General features: G+C 42.6%; 1 protein-coding gene across 4 annotated transcripts in view; it reads left to right on the top strand.

The window, feature by feature from the left end:
- ETV6 (ETS variant transcription factor 6) overlaps positions 1–23,875 on the top strand; it is a 219,982-nt gene extending 196,107 nt beyond the window's left edge. For all 4 annotated transcript variants that reach the window (XM_019744766.2, XM_019744767.2, XM_019744765.2 and 1 more), the window contains 4 exons: positions 3,374–3,919; positions 16,211–16,353; positions 18,271–18,371; positions 22,323–23,875. In XM_019744766.2, coding sequence (XP_019600325.1) covers positions 3,374–3,919; positions 16,211–16,353; positions 18,271–18,371; positions 22,323–22,428 — 896 coding nt within the window. In that variant the 3' untranslated portion in view covers positions 22,429–23,875. The remainder of the gene's footprint in view (positions 1–3,373; positions 3,920–16,210; positions 16,354–18,270; positions 18,372–22,322) is intronic.
- Positions 23,876–24,650: the final 775 nt, after the last annotated feature.

The raw sequence follows: 24,650 nt of genomic DNA, 5'->3' as shown, positions 1-24,650 counted from the left end.
TGCAAATGGTTGATGTGTCTCTTAAGTCTCTTTCAATCTATAGGTCTCCATCCATAGCTTTCTTGTGCACGTGTTTGTTTCTCTCTCTCTCTCTCTCTCTCTCTCTCTCTCTCTGTTTGAAAAAGAAGTTAGCCATAGGTAACATAACTTTTTCCCATAATTTTTTCTCTGGTTACTTTCAAGATTTTCATTTGACTATGATGTACCTGGGTGTAGCTTTCATTGTATGTATCTTGCTTGGGATTTGCTGAGCTTGTTGGATCTTTAAGTTTTGTTTTGTTGTTATTGTTGCTAAATTTGGGGACAATTTGGCCACTATTTCTTCAATTTTTTTTTGCCCCATTCTTTCTGTTCTCGCCTTAGACTCCAATTACTTGTCTGTTAGACCACTTAATATTGTTCCACGGGTCACTGAGGATCTGTTTGTTGTTAATTTTTATTGATCTGTCCTGAAATTTACTAACTTTTTTTTCTGTCATTGCCAACCTGCTATTAAATCCATCCAATGCAGTCTTTCATTTCAGATATTGTATTTTTTTTCAGTCTTAGAATCTTTTTTTGTTTGTTTCCATTTCTCTTCTGACGGTCTCCATCTGTTATTACTCATTATGAGCATCATTTCAGGTGCTTAAGCTTTAAAGTAGGTTTTGTTTTGTTTTGTTTTGTTTTGTTTTGTTTCTGATTTTAACATCTAGATTATCTCAGTCTGTTTCTGTTGATTGCCTTTCCTCTTGTTTTGGGGTCACATTTTTCTGTTTCTTCGCATGTCTGTAAAACCTTTGTTGGCTAGATAACACACTGTTGAGACTCTGGATTATGTTATATTCCTCTGAACGGTATTGCTTTTTGTTCTATCAGGCAGTTAAAGACTAGCCAGTCACTTTGAATTCGTGGAGACTTGGTCTTACATTTGGTTAGGGCAGCTATATTTCAGTTTTGCCTTTAGCCCTCAGGTAAATCCCTTTGTCCTGGAGCTTATTCCTTACTCCTAAGATGTGGCCTTCTGGGGTAATAAATAGCCTAAGATGCGTACAGAGTCTTTGTTCATAGGATTTAAACTCTGAACTCTGTCTCCAGTAACTGGCCAGTAGCAGAGATTTCTGTTCATATCTTTCAATCATACAGCTGTTGCTTTTCACTGAGCTCCTTAGAGTTTCCCCTGCACATGTGCTGTTCAGGAGCACATGTTAAGGATTTGAGAGAACTTTATGTGCCAGATTGTGGCTAAGGCTCCCTGCTTTATGGAATTTGCTCTCTCAATTTTTTGCCATTCTGACAGCTCCATACTCTATTCCCTGATATCTCAAGCAACTTTCTGTTCATTTTTTAGCTGCCCCACACTGTATGGACTTGGAAGCATCATCAAAGCAAAAGCTGTACAAATGTGGATCTCACTCTGTGCAGTTCCCTTTTTTCAAGAGTGAAATCCCCTTCGGTTTTCTCCAGTACCTTCCAATAGCTTTTATATATGTACCGGTCTTATTTTACTATAATATAATCATATAATACCGGGTCTTATATTAATTTTTTCTCCAAAAGATGCATTAGAACTGATTGTCTGGCTAGGTCTTATTTTCAGGGAAACATGGTATTTTATCCAGATTCTATCATTTCCATATGTAGAAAGGTTAGTCTAATACAAGCCACTTTGCCAGTATTTAAACTGGAATCCCCTTCTCCTTTATTAGAAAAACGGTATCATACCATAAATACTGCATCTTACTTTGCTTATCTGACCATGGAACCTGGAGACTAGTCCTTAGCACAATACTGAGATGCTCCTCATTCTATTTTATAGCTGCATAGCCATCCATTGTTCAGAGATATAGCATAATTTATTAACCAGTCTCCCACTGGTAGCTATTACAATGATTAAGTACTTTTAAATTCATGGCATCAGGTTATACCGTAGTTATAACATTAACCCTTTTCCTTCAGGAAGATCATCTTTCAGTGATCACGAACAATATTTCTTTTGTTCACAGTCTCATGTGATCGGTGAGAGCCAGTGGAGTCCTCATTTTCCTCATAATCCTGTTTAAAACTTTCTAAGAAACCACCACCTCTGTCTTTGCTAACTCTGTGAGATTCCCATGTCCTGTTTATATGTTCTTCATAGAGATATCATAATGAACAAAGGAGATATCTTTAACTTGCTTTGCTTCGAACCATGGAGAAGTCTTTGACGAGAACAGGGACTTGCAAGCATGCCCGTCCTTTTGGTGAGACAGCTCTGGGAACAGATGCAGCCAGCAAAACCTCACTAAGATGACTGAAGCCCTGTAGGAAACTCCATTCCGAGAACAGATTTCACTCCTTCCTATCCTTAGCAGGGAAGCCACATGTGTGCTGGTCTTTCTCAACCCAGCTCACAGAGCTACTTCTGTTGCTGAGCTATGTACATGTCTGATATTGTCCTTGCTCAAATGTAACCAACTTGCAAGTTCCAGTGGGATGGCGTAGAGGGATGCTGAGTCTTTCCCTCCTTCTTACTTACCTCTACTGGTCTCAGGTAGAGTCTGTGCACTCAGACACGAGGTAATCCTAAACGTTCTTTCAAGTACAAGATTATCGTTCTGTGGATTAGGCCCACTTTTCATGCTTAGAGCAGTTTTTGATATGACCTCCCCCCTGCCCCCCAGTTTCTACATAGCAAAGTGGTAAATATTGTAATGGGTACATAGGTTCTTAGGTTGGTGCAAAAGTAATTGCGGTTTGAAAGGTTAAAAATAATTATAAAAACCACAATTACTTTTGCTCCAACCTAATAGAATCTGATTGGAGTGTGGTTCTAATTCCCTAACTGGCTGTGTGACATTGAGTAAGCTGTTTAACTTCTTTATGCCTCCATTTTCTCACTTGTAAAATAGGAGCAATGTAGTTAGTATCTCCTACTTAGGAGTATTGTAAATTTTAAATTATATAATCCAGTACCTTGGGTATAGTAATTGCATTATTATTATTATTACCAATAACTCCTGGCCGTAGACAATATGAAAATTTGGATATGAAAATGTAAGTCAGTGAAAGCATCTAGAGAGAGAGACCCTTAAGAAACCCCGAAAACCACATCAAAGAGTCAATAATAAAAAGATAAAGAAGAAAAGTTTTGGCTTCCTTGTGTTTATAAGCCACTCGTAGGTGATTAATGGAATATTTGCAGACATTCTTGGCTTGTCTAGTGATAGGAAAAGAATTTTAAATATGTGCACTTTAATTTTTATTTTAGCAGCAAAATCGACACTCTGCATCCTGGGAAGAAAGGTGCTACATTGTATGCCCACATGCTCCACTCTACTACTTTAGAACGCAGTGAGGTCCTTGTCCCAACAAGTCACTGGGGTCTGTGATTGTCTTTCCCTTTGCTCCACAGATAACTGTGTCCAGAGGACCCCACGGCCACCAGTGGAGAACGTGCACCACAACCCCCCCACCATTGAACTGTTGCACCGCTCTAGATCACCCGTCACGACAAATCACCGGCCGTCTCCTGACCCCGAGCAGCGGCCCCTCCGGTCCCCCCTGGACAACATGATTCGTCGCCTCTCCCCGGCCGAGAGGGCCCAGGGACCGAGGCTCCACCAGGAGAACAACCACCAAGAGTCCTACCCCCTGTCAGTGTCTCCCATGGAGAATAATCACTGCCCACCGTCCTCCGAGTCCCACCAGAAGCCATCCAGTCCCCGGCAGGAGAGCACACGCGTGATCCAGCTGATGCCCAGCCCCATCATGCACCCTTTGATCCTGAACCCCCGGCACTCCGTGGATTTCAAACAGTCCAGGCTCTCTGAGGATGGGCTGCATAGGGAAGGCAAACCCATCAACCTGTCCCATCGGGAAGACCTGGCGTACATGAACCACATCATGGTCTCTGTGTCCCCGCCGGAGGAGCACGCCATGCCCATTGGGAGAATAGCAGGTAAGTGAGTGCTCCCCTTCACCGCCAGTCATCCTCCCGGGAGACCTGACAAAGCCCCGCTCTCTCCTTAGAGCCTTACAGCTTGCCTCACACCCTCCCAGTTAAATGCCCTCAAAGGCTCTGTGATGGCAAGTGGAGGCTTCGCCTGGATGAGGGAAACCCCTAATGGGCTAGTTAATGAGCCGCTAGGACATAGTCGTTAATGAGCCTGAGAAATGTTAAGAAACAAATGTCCTACGTCCAGCTTATAAGGAGAGTCACATCAAAATCCCAGCTGAGCGAAAACATTTAAAATAAAAGGTTTATGAGCATGTTAATGGCCCTGTCCTGAAATTTCCAGCCGCTAATTAATAACCAGACACAGCATAAAGAACCTTTGTCTCAACTTCAGGCCTGTAATTCCATCCTATGGGCAGTAACTCACTGTAGCCTTCACCTTGGGAATGGGTAGGATTGAAAAACAGGACTATGATGTTGGAGGCAGGTGTTGCTGGGTCGGTTGTTTGGACAAAGAAAACCACTCCCAGATTCTTTTGCTTTTATAATGACAAGCCCAAGTTTGTTTCCCTAAGACAAGACACCAGTGGAAAGCTACACATTGTATTTTTGCTAGCCTTCCCATAATTTGCATGAAGTCATCCTCCAGAAGCTTAATCCTCTAACCATTTGGCAAGATTAGCTCTTTTCCTAGAGATTCGCTCCTTTCATGAGACATTTGTTGGGTACCAACTATGCACAGATAAACACATTAGGAAGTAGGGGATGTAGAGCTGATTTAACACAATTATTTCCTTAAGGAATTGAAAATTTACTGAGAGAGACAGATGTGAAAACCACTAACTGAAATATAAGGCAAAATGAAATAAGGCCTATGCACAAGCATTTATTCACTTATTTATTACTCACTGTGCTAGCACAATTAAGTACTACGGAAGCAAAACAGAAAAGGTGCATTTTGACTGGAGAGATTGAGGAAGGCTTTGCAGGGAGGTAGAGCAATGCTGAAGGTGATTATGTGTTCAATAGTGGGAGGAATGCATGGAGGCAGGAGACGTGAAGTCCTGTTCCAGGAAAGATGAGACATGTCCCCTTTTCCATGAGCTGATGCCCCAGCACAGAGCTCCCGCCAAACCCCAGGATGGAGCCATGTTCCTAACAGTGTGACAGCATGGAGTCCTACAGGCTACTTTACCTCTGCTTTGACTCATTGTCCCCCTTTTTTATTTGAATTATCTGTTTCCAGATTTTTCTCTGGCCCCAAGGGCACCTCCAATGTTGCCTCCATTTTATTGTTATAAACAATTTACACCAGGAATGTTGAATCAAGAAAATAAAATGGCAAAGAAATCTGACTTACATATTTTAAAAACCATGGAAAATGAAATGATCTATGGCTGGGATTTGATTCAAAATGATCCTCAAAGGTTGAGCATGAGGAATGGGTGGGGCAAAATAAGGTTAGCCATGAGCTGGTGGCTGTATGGCTGGGTGATGGATGCACTGGGGTTCAAATTACTGTTTTCTCTGCCTTTGTGTGTGTGTGTGTGTGTGTGTGTGTGTGTGTGTGTGTGTACGCATGCATGCTCGCGCACACACACACACACACATATATGCATTTTTAATAATAAAAAGAAAAAGAAACTGCAAAAAGAAAGAAAAGGGGATAAAGAAGCAAAGCTTAGACAAAACATGTGAATTTCCCCCAGATAATTGGAGAAAGAGGGAGGGTCAGTGTATTACTATAAATAATATAAATTACCCATCCTGTGCTTTCCTGCAAGACTCTTCTTGTCTATGGATCCACTTCTTGTCTTATGTTTTGCATAGTCTGCACAGCAGGCCTGGACATTTTGCAGATACTTCCTCCTTGTTTATAATTCTCAGGACAGCTCTTTGAGGTAGCTTATTACTGCTGCATTCATTTTCTATGGAAGGGTCATGTGGACAGGGGAAACCACGGAGGAAACTGAGCCCCAGAGAAGCCAAGGTCACATAGGGGTTGGATGACAGCCCTTGCTGCCCCACTGGCTGCTGTCTGTAGCGCTACCCACGTGGACCTGCCTCCTTCATGGAGCTCTGTCGTGTCCACCTCCTCCATGATGCTATCTTCACCACAGACTTCTTAGGAATCTAAGATAAGCCTGTACATCAAGAAAGTTAAATTGTTTAGATTTACTGAATTATTTTCCCCTTGTTCAGTAGGTGTGTAAATTTTAAAATATTAGTCTCTTAAAAGTTGTGCTATTGTTTTTTGTTTTGGGATTTTTTTTTTTCAATTTTATTCCTGAACATCAGAATTGTTGGCTGATGGATGTAGTCTCATCAGTAAGACACGCCCTGGAATATTGTACCAACCAAGTGGTGAAGCTTGGTGCCTGTGGATGCCCTCTCTCTGTCTCAAAAATCCACAGAAGAGGGGATCTGTGCTTTTCTTTATGACTCTGGGAAGTCAGAATTTTCATGTAAAATAACCCTAGGGCCCAGATCCTTTGGGGGATGCATTAACTCTTTCCAGTATGATCGAAACCCCTAAAATTGTTCATAATTAATACTCTAATGGTATATTCAAAAGTTTAAACATCTCCAGGTGTATGTCTTAACTAATACAACCAAACCCACAATAAGCTAATTTAACTGAAAGGCGCTGTTTTTCTCTGGGGTGAAACGAGAGCGTTGGAAAGTCTGCAATCTCACTGCAGCTCCAAAAGTCTATGATTTAACACTTAGTCTGTATTCTGTAACTCTCTGAAGAGAACTCATCACTGTTCTAGGCCCCTTTGTTTCCTTTGGGATATCCCTGTCTCTCCACCCCAACCCTTCCGGTGTCTTTTTGGATTACCCGGACCCTTGTAAAATTGATTCTGTTCACTGAAGGTCGAATTCATTGGGTTATTTCTATGTACAATGTAAAGTTCTGCCCTTACTCAGCAGCCATAATAATCCTTCAAACCTCTATAAAGCAGATGAGAAAAGTTAGTTCCTAAAGTTTTTTGAGCGCATCGCAGAAAGAAACGATGGTGAAATGAAAGTGCCGCTGAATTGGTCACGAATAGAAACGCTACTTAGGAATGTGGATCAGAAAGTAAAGCCAAAGTCTGACCCATTCAGATATAACCTGATCAGGTGCACAAGGATTTAGGAATCTGGGTACCTTCCGCATTTAAGGCACTGGATTGCATTCGGGCGGTGGGGGGGGGTGTCCAGTGTCCATAGTCTTCATGTGGAAGAGCTGAACGCAGCTGTAAGGGCAATATGTGTGTGGCATCTTGAAAGGACTCCATTTAAATACCATAGGAGGTTGGAGAAGGCATATCAGGAAGGCTTCATGGAAGGGCTGGCTTTTAGCTGGGCTTAGATGAATGCTTAGAATATAGACAGATGATTAGGGAAAAATAAGTCATTCCTGGTGGAGAAAAGTCCAAAACAGTGTCAGGCCCGGTCTATTTTTTTCTATTTCAGTTAGCAATGTAAATCCAAGAATCCAGGTCCATTAAAATCCATCATATTACATCAATTTTTTTTTGTTTTTTCACTTTTTAATATCTCTGAAATCATACAATTAAGAGATTACATACACAGTTATGATAGTTTACTTAGGCATTTACCTTGTGGCAAAACTAAAATAATCAATAAAGGAAATTCAGTAAATGGTGACCGGTTAAATACAAACCATAAATTAGATGTCTTTAAATATAACACGTAGCTTATTTTTAAAGATGTTACTTATTTTTCAAAGGATAAGAAGGATTATTATTGAGTTTAACAAGTTGGAATGGCTGGCATTTCTCGGGGAGCGTTTAACATAGGCCGGAGTGAGACAAGACCCTGAATTTTATATTCTTATTGAATAGCCAATGGTATATGTAACAATGTGCAAGTTGCTTCCTTCTGTGCTTATTTTCTATTCATGAGCCTCAGGAAGGAATTGTTGGGGGATGGGGCAACATCTGTCAACCTCCTAACAGTTTTCTCAGCCCACAAAAGTTTTACTGGCCTGTGTCTTGCCAATGTGTTTGCTTCATACTCAAAGAGGATATTGACAGTGAGCGCCATTGGTTGATGAGGTGTAGTTCTGCTGATTCCGTGAGTCATGTTTTCAGTATATGTTGAAATTCATTCTTAGAACTTGATGATTTCAAAGTTAAAAGGGTCTTTTACAGAACCGATAATCGGACCCATCAAGAGTCCAGCCTCAAGCTTCCACCCAGTGTTCTTTCCAGCACACTTGTTTCCTTCTGGCCTGGGACTCCAGGGCCGGCAATGGAAATTCTGGCCCATGGGCCAAAGCAGCCACCGCCTGTTTTTGTAAATCGAGTTTTATTGGCACACAACCACACCACTTAGTTATTGTTGATGGCTGCTTTTGTGATGCAAAGGCAGAGTTGAATAGTTGCAGCAGAGATGGTATGGCCAGCAAAGCCTAAACTATTATAGTTACTGATTAGCCTTTTACAGAAAATCTTTGCTGCCCCCTGTCCTACAGCTTTGTCTACTTGTCTGGTCAGAATCATAGGCATAATGCAGATGTGGAAGTAGAAAACACCACCTCTCCCATCTCAAGGAATTACTCGCACCTTAAAGACTGAGGCTGCCTAAGCCATGTGGGAGGAACAATAACAAGTGATGTTAGAAAGGAGACAAGTTCTAGACTGCAGGCTTGTTTGCAGACCAGTCTGGGATTGTTACAATAACATCATCAACGTACATAAAATATAGCTAAGTAAAAGAAATTATTTCTTTGCATACTTGAATTATGTAGTTGAATCATTCATTCATTCATTCATTCTTTCAAAAATTACCATGTATTTCTATGTGCCCAGCATTGTTCTAGGTGATAGGGTAGAGCATCTCTAAATGCGAAATTTTGCGTCTTTGCTGGCATAGGCAATATCCCTCTTCCTTTATGCCATCACACAAACTAAGCTCCTAGTTTGGTTTTAACTGTAGACAGCTAAGTCTTAAAAGAAAAATTTTAAGTCGTTTTGGCTTTCTCTTAAAGTTCTTCAATTCCATTAAAACCTGAGTGATCAGACTTCCTGTCAATGTGTCCCTTCGTTGGCCTTAATCCAAAAATCTGCTACGGAAGCAAGATTCATTAGCACAGTGGTTTATAATCCATTCATAGCCCCTCATTTGCTACACAAAAGTGGGGACTTTGGAGGTCTGTACAGATCTGGTTGCTCAAAGCCCATAACCCATCTAAAAAGGAGACTATTTCTTATCTTATGCTCATCTCACCGCTTGTTGTGTAAGCCTCTCCATTTCCATCATAAACATGAACCTCTTCATGGTTTGTGAGGATTTCATTGGTTGGTTGATATCCATAAGACATAGACTCACACCCCAGCCCCATCGTGCTCTCTCCGCTGCCCACCCTCATGCAACATACATCATGGCCACCTTTCCCCTTAAAGGGACTTTAAAAAATATATGTTGCTAATCTCTCAAGGTTACATTTTTAACAGAAACAAAGGGATTCTAATCGGGGAGACATCAAGTCTCCTGTATTGCTGATTTGTCACCAGACTAGACCAACATACTTTTCTTGATTTGGTTGTATTGACTGGATGAGTTTTATATGCACAGAAAGTCAGTCCTGGAAGCCTCTCATCTTAAATCAGATGAAGAAAAATAAGCCTGAGACTCCAGGAGAAGCAGGTGGAGGCTAACCCTCAGGGATGAGGGGAAGTCGCCCTGGCTTCCTCCCCCACAATACTTAGTCCTGGTGAAATTGTTTCACAGGAGGCTCATGGACTGTTCTTTTACAAATGCACCTCAGTAGCAGCCTTGAAGGGAAAAAGTTGTCATAAAAGAGAAATCTAAAGGGATTAGCATGGAAGTCATGACAGGCCTTTGCGGTAAGATGCGGGAGGTGCAGGCAAGGGTGTGCCTTTGCACGCACCGTATGTGCGTAAATGTGTTTGGAACAAAGGGAAAGGTTGTGGGATGTCTCCATAAGCCAGAGGGTCTCAGGAGGTTAGTAGCAGCTGAAAGAGCTACCACATCCTCCCACAGTAGCGCAGGCAGATATCCCGCTGCAGACCCTTGCAGCCCAGAACCCTGTAGGGTGCCTGGCCCAAGGTCCTAATTGACAGCTGGCCTAGAGTGTTCCTGGGCAAGCAGTGCAAGCCTGTGTGACAGCATGGACTCTGGAGTCAGCAGGATTGGACTCCAGTCTTTGTCTCTCAAGCAAAGGTCCTTAATGTCCCTGAGGCCTAGTTACCTTATCCATAATATTGAGAACACTAATACCCATTTCTGGGTACTTTTTAGTACTAATGGGACAATATGTGAATATGTGCACAGGTACGTTAATTCCTAAGTATTAGTGTCCCTTCTCTGCTCCATTTTTCTTTGCTCTACTCCAGGGCTTCAGAGAGCGAGGGGAGAGTAACGGGTACAGCCAGCACCGCTGCCCACTGGAGCTGGCATGGGACATTGACCCAGAGGCCTATGTCTGGGGCATCATTTCAAGTGATGCTGGCCTGCAAAGGGTGCCCCTTCGAGGAGCCCTGGTTTCCTTATTTCCTTGGAGATTAACCTCTGCATTCCCTGTCACCTCCTCTGAGGCGTTGCCTGCTGTCCATATTTAGAGGACATGTATGAGAGCCCTGGGGAAGGGAGGGTCTCACTCCAACAGGACTGTCCTGAGTGGCTCTGACCTCTCACACTCTGGCTGAATCACCACACTGTATTTTCACTGTGAACTACTGAGAAATCAATGTGCCCTGAAAGAGAAACACATTTCAGGACAACGTTTTTAAAAGATAAAGAGTAACCGCATGGAAAATAATAAAAAGGGCTTGAAGAGACTGGAAAATTCCACTTTGTTTGAGGGTACACATTTCTGTAATACAGCGTCCCTACCTCCCACAGTCCCTGGATGTGAATTCCCAGGCAGTGCCACACCTGAGCAAAAGCAGGGGCTTGGTGTTACTGGGTTCCAGCAAGGGGCTCCATCTCAGCTATAAGGCTTGAGTTGCCATACCAGCATTTCCCAGCCTTGTTCCACACCTGCAATCAGAGGTGAAAAGATCCAGCCTTGTTTGCAGCTGTGTTCCCACTGCCCTGAAGAAGCCCGGAAGCATAGATCTGTTTTCTTTGCCTCAGCTTCTCCCTCCCCCGACCCCGCTTGCCACTGTGCGCATATGGTTTCTGTTTTCCTAAGCCACAGCCAAACACAAGCAATTATCCATTATAAACACACCTCTGAGTATCAACACAGGGTTGGCTGCACTGGATTTATCAACTTTTTGCTTCTAGGTAATGGCTTATCTAGAATTAGTAAAGGAAAAAACAAAACTGAGCTGCAGATTGCCCCCTGCATGTTGTAAATCCCTTGTTTCTGTAAGTAGGGTTTCTCAAGCTTGGCACTCTTGCTGTTTGGGCCAAATAATTCTTTGATATGAGGGGTTGTCCTGTGCATTCCAAGATACTTAGCAGCATGCCAGACCTTTACCCACTAGATGCGAGTAGCATCCTCTACCCCAGTTGTAACAACCAAAATTGCCTCCAAACATAGCCAAATACCCCATACGGTACAAGATTGCCCCTAGTTTAGAAACACTATTATAATGCAGAGTAGCAAAAAAAAAATGATACTTACCTGTTTTGCGGCTGAATCTGAAATAAGTTTATTAATTTTTCATAATAAATTTAAAGAAATTAAACAGGGACATGCAGCCTGTTTTTGTTGGAGATCATACCCACAGAACTCCGGTTTACAGACCTTCATTTAAAATTCCATTTGGGCAGTAAAAAGAACATAAAATTACTCTCTTAGAAGCTTTCCCGAAATTTAAATTAATCACCATCATTAAAGATTCTTTTTGTCAATAGTTTGACTTCCCACTCAGATTTTATAAACATCAGTTTTGTCTAGCATGGTTTTTTTCATTGGAAATCATGTTGGCTATGTGTGGATTGCCAATCCTTTTTACAACCTCTGCTCAATGAGCTTATACAATGAGTTTCTGGTAAGAGACAGACAGACGTGGGAGTGAAAATACTTCCTAACCACAGGAAGGGAATTTTTTTTTTTTTTTTTACAATGCCTTTAGCTGCGGACACCCAGGGTACCTCACCCAGCAGGAAAAAGAGAGAATTCTCTTTCTGCAATTGGAAAATGACACTTGACGATGACACTTCTCTCGAGCTTAAACCCTTTCATACACTTCCTCTTATGGAAGAGAAAATCCAAATAATGGGCGTTTGTTTAAAATGCCCACATGCCTTGCTATAGAAGGCCCTTTAGTATAGGAGAAGTTTTTTCACATGCATATTCAAGTGTTTTGTAATGGGATAAACTTTTATTTATAGAGTTTGATGAATTTTATTATATAGTATTAAGTGTTTTCATTGATGATCAAAGAATATTGTATCACAGAGAACAGAATGATGCTTCCCAGAGGGGAGGGGGTTGGGGGTGGGCAAAATGGGTGAAGGGGGTACAAACTTCCAGTTATAAAATAACTAAGTCGTAGGGATGTAATACACAGCATGGTGACTAGAGTCAATAACATTGTAGTACATATATTTGAAAGTTACCAAGAGAGTAAATCTTAAAATTTCTCATCACATGCATACAAAAATTATAACTTTGTATGGTAACAGATGGTAACTAGACTTATTGTCATGATCACTTTGCAATATATAGAAACACCAAATCATTATGTAATGTCGTACACCTGAAACTGATACTATAATGTTACATGTAAATTATGCCTCAATTAAAAAAAAAAAAAGAACATTGTATCTGTGCAGACATGAATTTCGACAAAGCTGAAAAATTGCAGGTAGTCTGTGGTAACAGCTTCCGGAGAATCTAGGACACTAAGAAGGAACTGCCTTTTATTTAATTGAAATCTTAAAAACAAAAATAACTCATAAGGCTTGTGCTTCAATTGTAAAAAAAGAAAGAAAAAGAAAAAAAAAAGAAAAAAACTTGTGTGGTTAGGCAGTAAAATTCTGGCATAATTTTAACTAAAGAAACAAAACAATCAATAGTGTTATAAAAACCACTTATACTCTGAGCTTGAAACAACTGCTTCATGCCACAAAATTCCTGTTGCTACCTCCATTAGTGACTGAGTAATTCAATATGTCTTGAATGTCAACATATTTTTATTACTCAGCTAAAGTTTGCTTTGCTGGATTAAATGCCATTTAAAATGATCAATTGGCAGCTGGTTTGGGGTTATTTTCACATTTATGAGAGGGAAAAGTTTACAAGATACAAATGTTCTTGAAACTTACAGGTAACGTCTGTTCTCTGGTAAGCCCACCTTTCGTTTACCAACCAGAGAGCACATAACCTTTTAGATCTTTTTTAGTAAATGGTTTACATCAAGGTCCCAGTTTGATGCCTCTCTGAAATCCCAGAATGATACCCAGTGCTGGGTAAGCCCTAAGAAATGGCCTGGTTCACATTTTACCATCTTATGAGAAATAGACTGTACCAAGACAGTAAAAGAAAAGCGATAGAGACGATGAAAATGAAAATCCTTCTGAAGATGGGGATGAGAGGAGAACCAGCCACTTGCAGTTTTAGGTCCAGTTGGCCTAAGCCAAGAGCACTGCCAAAATACTGCTCTCCTTCATATTAGCAAAGTTTCTTTATATCAAAATACAAAAGACCACCAGATTGTTTTTTAATTAAGTTGTATTAATATGAATACTCTAGAGAATCACAGTCCCAATTCAGATGAATCCAAAGGTGTCATCGAGCCCCTTTGTGGTAAAAGTGATTTAACACTGTAGGAAACAGGCGTTATACACAACTGCCCGCACACCCCCCACCCCCTGCTTTGTTCCTCCTGTTTACCGGCATTTTATTTGATAATACTTGGTTTTGTCAGATGTTTTCCAGTTGGAAAAGATTGTGGGAAGTTAAAACGTATCTGCTATTTGATGGCAGGACAGAAACTGGACAATTAAACCACAGCTCAGTTCTCTATTTTCCATTTTCAGTAAAAATGTTGCAAGACTAAGGAGGTTGGGATGGGGGGTGGGGGGTGATTAAGACCCTTTGCCTGTATCACTGCTTTGCCTAGAAACTAGAGTCGTCCTCTTACTAGAGGTAGATGATTCTCAGTCAGCAGTAGCACGACACTGATTTCTCAAGGTACTTTATGATGCCAGGACTCGTCCCCCTGCTTTCTGCCCCCATCTCAGCCCACCGTCTGGCAATAAGGACACAGTGGCAGGTAGGCTTGGTGATGGAAGTAGTTGGCCAGCTTCTGGTAAACTTGCGTTCCAATTTTAAGAACACCACTTGTCCTTTCCAAAACACAGTAAATCACACATCGCATTAAATTCTAGACACAGATAATTGGAGGAAAAAGGATACAGTAAGGGATACTAAAGATTTATGGTCATTTTAAGTTTAATGGTGGTAGTTCCTTGAAAGATGAAGCCTCCTGAGAAATGCCACATTTTATGCCAGTTCCCTTCTGCTGTTCAGAGAAAAGGCTGGATTTCACAAAGGATGCACTAAACAGAGCTAAATCTTGCTCTGGAAAGTCCTAAAATTGTACAGATCTATACCTGTTAACCAGCTTCTCTGAGAATAGAAATCGCATCGGGAAGTGTGGCATAGCATAGGCTTTAGAGTCACGCAGAGCCTAGAATCCTGCATGTGTCTCTCACAAGCTGTGCCCTTTGAGTATATTACCAAACCCTCTATGCCCCAGCTTCTTTGTCCATAAAATAGGAAAAACAACAGCACCGGCCTCATCAAATGTCACAAGGGTCAAATGCAACCGTGCTCGCAGAATACACAGCAGAGTGACCGCAAATAGCACCAATAAATATCGTTGTTGTTATTTTCATTACTTTCTCTTCACTGGTATTATCACTCATCCAATAATCCTACAAAGTAAGGGTTGTTATTCCCGTCTCATAAGTAAGGAAACAGAACCTCAGGGAGATTTAAGAAACTTGTCCAAGGTGACCTGACTCAATCCCTTTGTAAATATACTCCAGAGAAGGGTGTGTTTATTTCTGTGGGAGGTGAACGTGTTGGCTCTAAGATACTCCAAGTCCAACCCAGACACTCCCCACCCCACGCCTCCCAGGTCTCACCCAACGTAAGGAAGTTAGCACACTGTGGTACAGGAGCCCCAGAGTTTGAATCCCAGGACCACAGGCATTAGAGAATTAAAATAATGAATATAAAGTGCTGAGCGCATGCGCGGCATTCAGTAATTTGTCATTTATTACCAGCCATTCTGGTTAGTGCCTATCAAAGCTTCCAGAATCAGCAGTGAACACCTGGAAATTGGGGCCTCTTATTCTCATCTGGGGTCCAGTCCAACATCAACTAGACCTAGAAAGTACCTGTCTATTCCCCTCACCCACCCACCCCACTGTCAAGGCCCTGCTGGAGGGTAAACCACATACCTTTATGGCACAAACCCAGGAAGCACTGCAATAAAGGAAAGGCGTGTGGTACATGTCTTTTCTTTGAATTTGCCAACCCACAGCTAAAAGGTGAGGCCTAGCCCAGTGCCTGGCCGATACTAATTCACTTAGTAAATATTTGTTGCCTAAGCAAAGGATCCAACGTCAGTTGTACAAGTGGAGAAAGGGACATTGGGCACTGGGTTTCTTTCTACCCTGATTCCATTACAATAACACCATTTTAAAGACCTCCAAAGGATGCTATAATGAGCTCTGTATTCTTTTGAAACCCATGCTAGTCACAGCTCCCATGTGAGTCACCAAGACACATCATTTGTGTTTTCCCACCACCTTTAAGCATCACACCTCTTTTTCTGCCATTTTTCAGCAGACCCAGGCTTCTCAGCTTGATCCGTTCAGTATCACACTCCAACACCAAAGTAATCTGAATGCCACAGTGATACCACACTGCTCTCCCTGGAACACTGGGATTCACTTTCTGCCCTGTCACCCTGCCTGCCCACTTCCAGAGCCGACATGTTTTCAGTGAGAGCTAGCTCTCTGGCTCTTCCACAGGCTCTGCTCAAGTTCAAGTCATTGGTCATGACCATGGACAAATCACTTCCTCTCTCCAGGTCACTGTGTCCCCATCTATGGAAAGAGGCCATTGGCCTGGATGGTCTCTAAGGCCTCCACAGGTGAAAGGTCACCCTTCTCCAACATCATCCCACAGGCCTCTCTGGGCCTTGGTCTCCTCTCTGCCAAACGAGGAAGTTAGTCCATCCAAAGTAGGCAAAAGCACTTACTTATTCAACTGTTTTTTTATTCTTGTTCTTAGGGCCTCGAAAAGAAACATTTTCAACAGTGTGTTCTTGCCCTTTTCCTCTGTAGACTGCAGACTGCTTTGGGATTACGTCTACCAGTTGCTTTCCGACAGCCGGTACGAAAACTTCATCCGATGGGAAGACAAAGAATCCAAAATATTCCGGATAGTGGATCCCAATGGACTGGCTCGACTGTGGGGAAACCATAAGGTAAAAGGGCACCAGATATTTGCTCTGTCAACGTGTGCCAAGATAAAGCCTATATCCGTGGGCAGGAGGATAATTGTCTCTCTTCTGCTTCCTATGTCTGCTCGTAATTATTTCACATCTTCCTTACTGGGCAAACCATTACACAGTTGAAAAGGGCAGGAGAGAATTAAAAATGCCCCTTTGCGTTTTTGACTTATGCCAGGTGCCAGTTCACTCAGCATATCCCAGTCTGAGAGGACCGAGGTCTGAGTTAGTGTCACTCCCATTCCCTTGACCTGGCCCTGCCACCCACCGTCCTTAGGAACCAGGGAGCAGGGAAGTGCTGTGGGGCTCTCTGACTCACAGGGGAGCTTTGGGAAGTGTCGCGTCTGTTCTACTCAGTGAGAAATGCCCATGTTCCCAAAAGCCCATTTCTACATGGAAAATACTTACATTCTGACTTGAAATCATCCCCCTTTAAGAGCAACCAGTGCAGCAAGAAGCAGGATTGCCCCATAACTTTCCACACTGGGAAGAGGGAATGGAATTTAAAAGATAAAGTCTTTTGGAGTTAGGAAAACAGTTCAAGTGTGTAGAGGTAAATAATGTGTAACACAACCAAAATGTCCATCAATGGATGAATGGAGAAAGAAACAGTGGTCTATATATACAATGGAATGTTATTCAGCCTTAAAAAAAAAAAAAAAAAGAAAATGCTGCAATATGTGACAACATAGGGGAACCTGGAGGACATTATGCTAAGTGTAACAAGCCAGTCACAGAAAGACAAATAGCGTCTAATTCTACTTACTGAAGTACCTAAAATAGGCAAATTCATGGAATCAAACAGTGGACTGGTATTGCCAGGGGTTGTTGGGAGAGGGAGAAATGGGGCGTTGCTAGTCAGCGGGCATCAAGTTTTCATTAATAAGCAAGATGGGTAAGTTCTAGAGACTTGCCACACAACATTGGACCCATACTTAACATTGTGTCATGCACTTAAAAATTCGTTAAGATGGTAGATCTCAAGTGTTCTTACCACAATACGATGAAGTAAAATAAATAGAGCAAAGAGTCCCCCCTCGAAAAAAATTTGAATAAATAAATCTATATTCCTATTAAAAAATAAAAAAGCAAGTAACCAAGATCCAGGCCTGACCACAGATGGGTGGAACGTGGGGCAAAGCCAGCAAGGCACTGCAGTGGCCCAATGCCAGATCTCCCAAATGAGAGGGGACAGAGGCAGACACAGCCAGGGAGATCCACCCTGGCTGCAGCCTTTGAGGACCTAATGCAGGCCATGACCAAATATGGCAAGGCCCACTGACAGACACTTCAATGTGTGAGTCACTGAGAAAAATCCCTCTGCAACTCCCACTTTGTACCATAGCCCCAGGGCTCAGAACCACTGTATTCTTGCTTCCACAATAGGAATTTAAACAAACAAACAAATCTCTTCCTTAAAATGACAAACCAGAAACACAATTTGAGAAAGGTTACTGCAACCAAAAAGAGAAAGCGAGAGAGAGGGAGAGAGGGAAGGAAAGAAAAAGAAAGAAATTAATTCTCTGGGTCAGAAGGTGAAAGATGACCCACTGATAGTGGGAACCTGCCTGAAATTCCTTGGGTACAGCAGAGCGCAGTCTTGGGAAAGGAAATAATGGAAGTTGCTTTAGGATATACTTGATTAGCTCAGCTCTGAGACTTCTGAAAAGGGTGATTCACTTGAAAAATCTTGGCGACTGCCGGTGTAAAAGCAAAGGGGTGGGAGCTAATGGGCCTAGAAGGCCGAAGATTAGCAGGTAGCTTTCCCAGACTGGCAGGACTGCATGAGCAGCTGAAGAGCTTTCATTTTAATAGCTCCCCCAGCGCCTTTTCTGAGGTTCATTTCATTGTGTCTTTGTGCTTTTTTTTTCTCTTCCTCCTTTGAACAAACAGAACAGAACAAACATGACCTATGAGAAAATGTCCAGAGCCCTGCGCCACTACTACAAACTAAACATTATCAGGAAGGAGCCAGGACAAAGGCTTTTGTTCAGGTAGCACTTCCTTTTTCTCCTTTCCTTCTTTTGGGAGGATATTGTTTTCTTTAAATAAGAGGGAGGAGGGAGACTGTGACGATCTCTACCTGCCTATCTGATAATCAAAGCCATCCTTGCTACAAATCGGATACCAACTGCTGGTTTGTTTGAATTTAAGAAAAACAAAACTTTTTTATGTCTGTCCTATAGGTAAACCAAAACTAAATAAACACAATCTGACTCGCCTTTAAAATAATGCAGTGATCAAATAGTATTATCTGGCATTAACAGCCAGTGAAGTGATAAGGAGCAAATCAGAGTAACGTTTCAATGGCAAAGCAAGGAATTAAACTTAGACCTCCAGGTTACTGATTCCGTCAGCTACTTTCTGAACCAGTGTTTGTCAAACTGCAATCATGACCCATGAGTGAATCATGAAATAGAGTTAATGAGTCAATCACAACTTTTGTTTTTAAACTTTTATTTATTTCAAGTGTGATTTTCCAGGACCCATCAGCTCCAAGTCAAGTAGTTGTTTCAATCTCACTGTGGAAGGTGCAGCTCACAGTGGCCCAGGCGGGGATCAAACCGGCAACCTTGTTGTGAAGAGCACCCCGCTCTAACCAACTGAGCTAACCAGCTGCCCCACAACTTTTTTTTTCCTTAATGAAATAGAACAGAATTGATCAAGCTAGGATGGAGTTGAAAATATCAGACTTTATCACATGAAATTAAGAGTGACCATTGATTCATGAAAATTTTGTTTCAGGGGTGTGTGTATGTGTGTGTGTGAGTATGTGAGGGTGTGATGAGTCGTGATGTAAAATGTATTTATTACAATGCATGATAATCAGAAAAATCTGAAAGCTGCTGTACTAGACATTTCTTTTCCCAGAACTCACAGCTAATGAGTTCCAACCACTTGCCTACCACATAGACTGTGGTTTAAGTACTATGTAAAAGAAGAGAAAGAATTAGAAGAGGAAGAAGACGGGATCTAAAGCACCAATCAGGAGAGGTAGAACACTGGTGTCCACTGGTGGTAGTTGATGGGGTGAGACCAAGAGAAGGTTGGAAGAAAATGGGATCAACAAACATGACCTTAGGTGGGACAGAAAAGAATTACAGACGGGGCTAGAGATACAGATTTGGAATTATTTATGTACAGGTAGAAAATGACACTGTGTATGAACAGATGAGCTATCTCACTGGGATAAGCACTTACTGGAAAGAGCAGAGACCCTGGGTTTTACATTGAGAAAGTATGGTAATTTAGGGGTGGTAAAAGCAATTGAGATATTCAAAAGAAAGAGAAAAGGCTGTTCAAGAGATGGAAGCAAGGGAATGACAGAAAACAAAACCTCCTTTCTCTGGCTCTACTGATGCCTTCCCTGCGTCCTTCTCCCTAAACTTGGTGCTTGGCTCCTATTCTTCCAGCTCTACACTTTTTTCCTGGATGAATTGATCCCATTGCACAGCGTGAGTTATCACCTCAGTGGTTAGACTCTTAAATCTCTATTATCAAGTCTCTAAAATCTCCCTGAAATTCCAAATCTGAATTTCCAAGAGCTTCTTATAGGACATGTCCCCTTAAACATCACGTTAATATCTCAGCCATGAAATATTCAAGACAGACCTTCACATACTAGAAATCTCCCTCCCTCACCCCCGCAACCCTCAGAATTCTTGTTTCTCATCAGTGGCCTCATCACTGTTTTAAACAACCAACCTTGACACTAGAGTTACCTGTGACTCTTCCTATATCCAAGTCAGTCATTGTGCTGCAGTATCCATTGGGTCTTTAGCACAATTCCCACTCTATTCTATGTTACAGGGGCTAGAGGCCTGGGAACCACATTTCACAAGAAGTCTTACCTACAGGTCTAGGTTGGAGTCTACCAATGAGAAGCACTTCCTTGAGATTTGGAAGGTGAAAGAAAGGCAAAAGTATTGTTTTTGCTTCCCTGTCAATGGAGACTGGTATCTAGACTTCATGATTTACACCCAACATTCTCTTTCTACGTCGGGTCCACTTTCCTGCCTCCCAAATTCATAAGGTACATTACCAGCTGCCCTACAACACTAACATGATTCCCTGTGCCAGAAACAGATATCCCTTTAACTTGGGCTTTTTAAATACACATACCCTCTAGATCCATCTCAAGTCTAGTGCCCTTTATGAGGCCTTCTTCAACTGCTCAAACACATACAGATATCTTCTTCCATCATCTCTTGGGTTCCTGTGGCCCTAACCCACATCGTGATTCACATTTTTGATAGTTGTATGTGTGAAGTCCTCCCCACAACTAGTCCATAAATCCCGAGAAGGTAGAGGATTGTATTTTATATAATTGTGTTTTGTACCTTATGGAGCCTTTCCATAAATGTTTCTTGACAAGCCTGGTATGGAGTATCACAAACTAAATACGGAAAAGTAGTCAAAAGAAGAAAGGGGTGGTTTGAAGGGCCAGATACAGCGTATCTGAGGACTTTGCCTGGAGGGAATTATTAGTGACTGCAGTTGTTGAGGGAGAAGTTTCGCTAGGGGGTAAAAGCAAAAGACAGACTGCAGGCGCTACAGATTGTACAGCCTGAGAAGTTCAGTAATAATGGGCAGAAAAGAAAAGTAATAGTAGTTGGAAGGTTCACAGGTTTCCCCGTAGTAATTTTCAACAAGATAAAAGAATGGTGTCATTAGTAAGGAGAGATAGTCATTTTTGAGAAAATCAGTGTTGGAAGCCAGACGTGCCACAAAATGAAGGCTTCTTGGTGTAAAACCCAGTGTGTAATCAAGTTAAGTGTTAAATTGTGTACTCTTTACAAGATTTATAGGAGTCGAGGGAAGGGAGGTTTCCGTGTAGACTGGTGCCGTTAAGCAGCTCTTTGATGATGAGGCAGAACTCAAAGAATGAGTAGGGCTCCAACAGTGAAAGGAGTAAAGAGGGTTCCGAATAAGGGCAAAGCTCGAGGTTTGGAGGATAGCATGAGCCATGATTACATAAGAAAGAAGACTGGCCAGCCTGGAATGGAGGATTCATGCTAGTAAATAGTGGGAACCAAGAGTTTCCTGGGTAGAAATAACAAAGGACGCCATTGGGCAGGCCAAAGAGCATATCCTTGACTTGATAAGTGGTCATCATAGGCTTTTGAACATGGAGGAATGAGAGAACAGTGTATATTTTAAGACAGTTCATCTGGTGCAGGGCAGAGTATATGGGAAGGGAAAGGTGTGTGGACACAGAGTGGGGCTGTGGAAAGGGCTCTCCTGCAGTAGGGCAGAGCGTTTGCACCCAGGCTGCCTTCTGGAACCATGTAAATCATAGTCAAAACATGTCACTGAAGTTATTTCCAAACGAACCCAATGAACAAGAAGATAAGGCTTGCAGTGTGCACCTAGCTGCAAAGGAAGATAGACTAGAGGGGATTAAATGGCTAGCATTTTGGCTGCTTCAGTGATCACATTAAAAAAGATTCTTTTTGCCTTTCTTGTTTGCAAAAGCACCACCAACTGGCCTCGTTATCAAAATCTTCCATTCAGCATTTACCTGTATCCTTTGAGTTAAACTCAGGTTTTGAATACCATTCCTTGGACTCATGGTCCAGAATGGAAATGGATCTAGAGCCCTCATGGGTCATTGCAAAATCTAACTCTCTAAAAATCAGAACCTCAGACAAGTGAGCTGTGCCAGGGTTCCCTCGTACGGTGATGCAGGAGTGTACTGCAGAGCTCCAAGGGAGGCTGTTTACCTCAGTCCTCCTAGCCTTGTTTCATAATTATTTCACTATTTTTCAGGCAGTCAGGGGAAGGGGTACCTTTTTCTAATTAGCACTAACTTAGCAATAATAGCTGGGTTCCGTAGCTCTCTAGCTGTATGAGGTGAGGAAGCCTTTCTTTTTAGTTTTGAGTTCAGGGTGAAAACAACTTTAGGAAAATGTAATCTCTTTAATCCTCCATTTCCTCTTCCAAAGGTTTATGAAAACCCCAGATGAAATCATGAGCGGCCGAACAGACCGTCTGGAGCACCTTGAGTCCCAGGAGCTGGATGAACAAATATACCAAGAAGATGAATGCTGAAGGCACCAACCCTCCCTCTCAGTGGGCTGGTGGCCGAGGGAACTCCTGCCCACCAGGACTGCCAGAGGCGTGATGGAGCAGGCGGACTGAGAGTAGACAAGGAAGAGACCCAGGAATGGCAGTGACCCTTCTCTTGCATACCAGGAGGGACCCAAGAGCACCTTAGACAAACCACCCAGCAAAGGCGGGGCTGGAATTCTGGCCGAGGGCACGAGCCTGGGACTCGGGTTACACGATCCCTACTATTTCGGAATCTCTCCATCTGTAATTCCTCACCCTCACCCTTCCACCTATTGTTAGTTTCATGGTGTTTTTGTTTTTGTTTTAAGACCATGCAGTTTGACTTTTCATCATTCATCTAGGGGAAGACATCCAAGGTTGTTTTCATATGGAAATATATATCTATTATATATATATATATATATTTTTTTTTTTTGCAAATCTCACAAAGTGCAGCAAATCCAGCTGGTCAGGAAAGAGAATACTTGCAAAAGGGTTCAGGTTCCTCTTTATCCTACCACATGGATCAGGTTTGTTCCTGTTGCTGTTGGATCTTGTCTGAAAAAAAGAAGAAAGAAAGGAAAAAAACAAACAAAAAACGATGCTTTTAGAAAAGATAAAGTGAAAAGGAGAGCTCTCTTTTTCTCTCTCTTGCTCTCTTTCCTTCCCTGCCTGCCCTCTGCCCTTCCTCTCCCCACCTGCTGTTGAGCTTCAGACACCTTTCGGCAGAGTTCAGCCTCTTGGAGAGTCTGGGGAATGGTTGGCACCTAAACAGTCGGTGGCCTGGGTGCTTTGGGGCCAGCACCACTAAATCAAACCCACATCCCAGCATTTGGCCACCTGTCGGAGGGAGACGCTGCTGTCCTTCAGAAGCAGGCTGCCTCTCACACGGCTGTGAGAAACATGCGGCTCGTGGCTCCGCAGAGCATCAGATGAAGCGGGAAGGCTGTCCACGTTGTTTGGAAGGACTCAGCACCTGGGGGTCAGCTTGCAAGTGCTGCAAAACGGCAAATACGGAAAGACCACACAGGCCTGATGGTCCAGAAATAGGGGGGAGGGGAATCTGTTATCCCCAAGCAGGTTAGAAGATACTAGCAAGGCAGGAGGGGTCTTCTCTGCTCTGTCCCAAAGGCCATCGTGTGGTCATTTCACGTCCTCCCCTAAAACTAATTTTTTCTTTTTTCTTTTTTTTTCAATTCCTAGGCTTTTTTTTTTTTTCTTTTCATAAGTTTCCTGGTCCCCATAGGACACAGGGCATTTGAGAGGGGAGGACCCTGGAGTGTGCAGTCTCAGTTGCTAACAGCATTGGCCCAGCCTTGGCAGACAGGAAATTCCTCAGATACATTACTGTTCCCTTCTTTCCTTCTTGCATAGCTGTGTTTCAGAATGGACCTATTCGTGGCTCTTTTACACCTCAAAATAAAGTTGATAGTATCTTGTAAGATGAGGGAAGCGCCACTCCGTAGTACTTTTGATGGTAACATATTTTTAGAGAGCAGCTTGGATTTGCTTTCCTTTTCTAGCCATCTAAATTGACTCTTACAATACAGGTTCAGAATCCAATATTAGGCGTACGGGGTTTTCTTAATCCAGAAGATTAGACCTGCCTTACAAAGTACCCCCTCCTCGTTTCTCTGTTTCCTCGCCTCGGTAGAGTGAGTAGCACACAGCTCGCCCAGGGTCGGCATGTGACTTGTCAGCAGCAGGTCCCAGGTGAAGCTGCCAGACACCCACCCCACACATGCACGCACACACACACACACACACACACACACCCAACTTTCTCTTCCAGCCGTTTCTGAGTTGAGTCAGGCACAACACACAGGCACGACGAGTTCTCTCCTGGACCGCTGACGAGAACATCAGCCTGGGGGGAGACAGGCCCTGATAGACTGTTCAGCACACACAGTGATACGTTTTCCAGCCTCTGTGATGACTGATGCTGTATCTCAAATGGAGAGAGTAAGCCAAATACCTGGTGTGTTGTGAAAGCCATTGAGTTTAAGAGCTGGAGAGAGAGGGTGGATTTTTACTGACGTCCTTTGTGTGACAAATCAGAGACAAGGGCACGATGCAGCTGGTCCCTAAGATTAGGAGACCTCATCCTGGTCACTTAACCCAAGTAGGAGGACTCAGACTCTTTGTATTCAAAGAATTTTATGATTGAATTATGGGGGGAAATTCCCTTTTGATCCAAGGATTTCTGTATTTGAAGCAATATC

Source organism: Rhinolophus sinicus, linkage group LG02 (genome assembly GCF_036562045.2).
Source record: "Rhinolophus sinicus isolate RSC01 linkage group LG02, ASM3656204v1, whole genome shotgun sequence".
NCBI classification, from domain to species: Eukaryota; Metazoa; Chordata; class Mammalia; order Chiroptera; family Rhinolophidae; genus Rhinolophus; species Rhinolophus sinicus.
The sequence above is the reverse complement of the archived record's forward strand: the minus strand, read 5'-3'. Positions and strand labels throughout refer to the sequence as shown.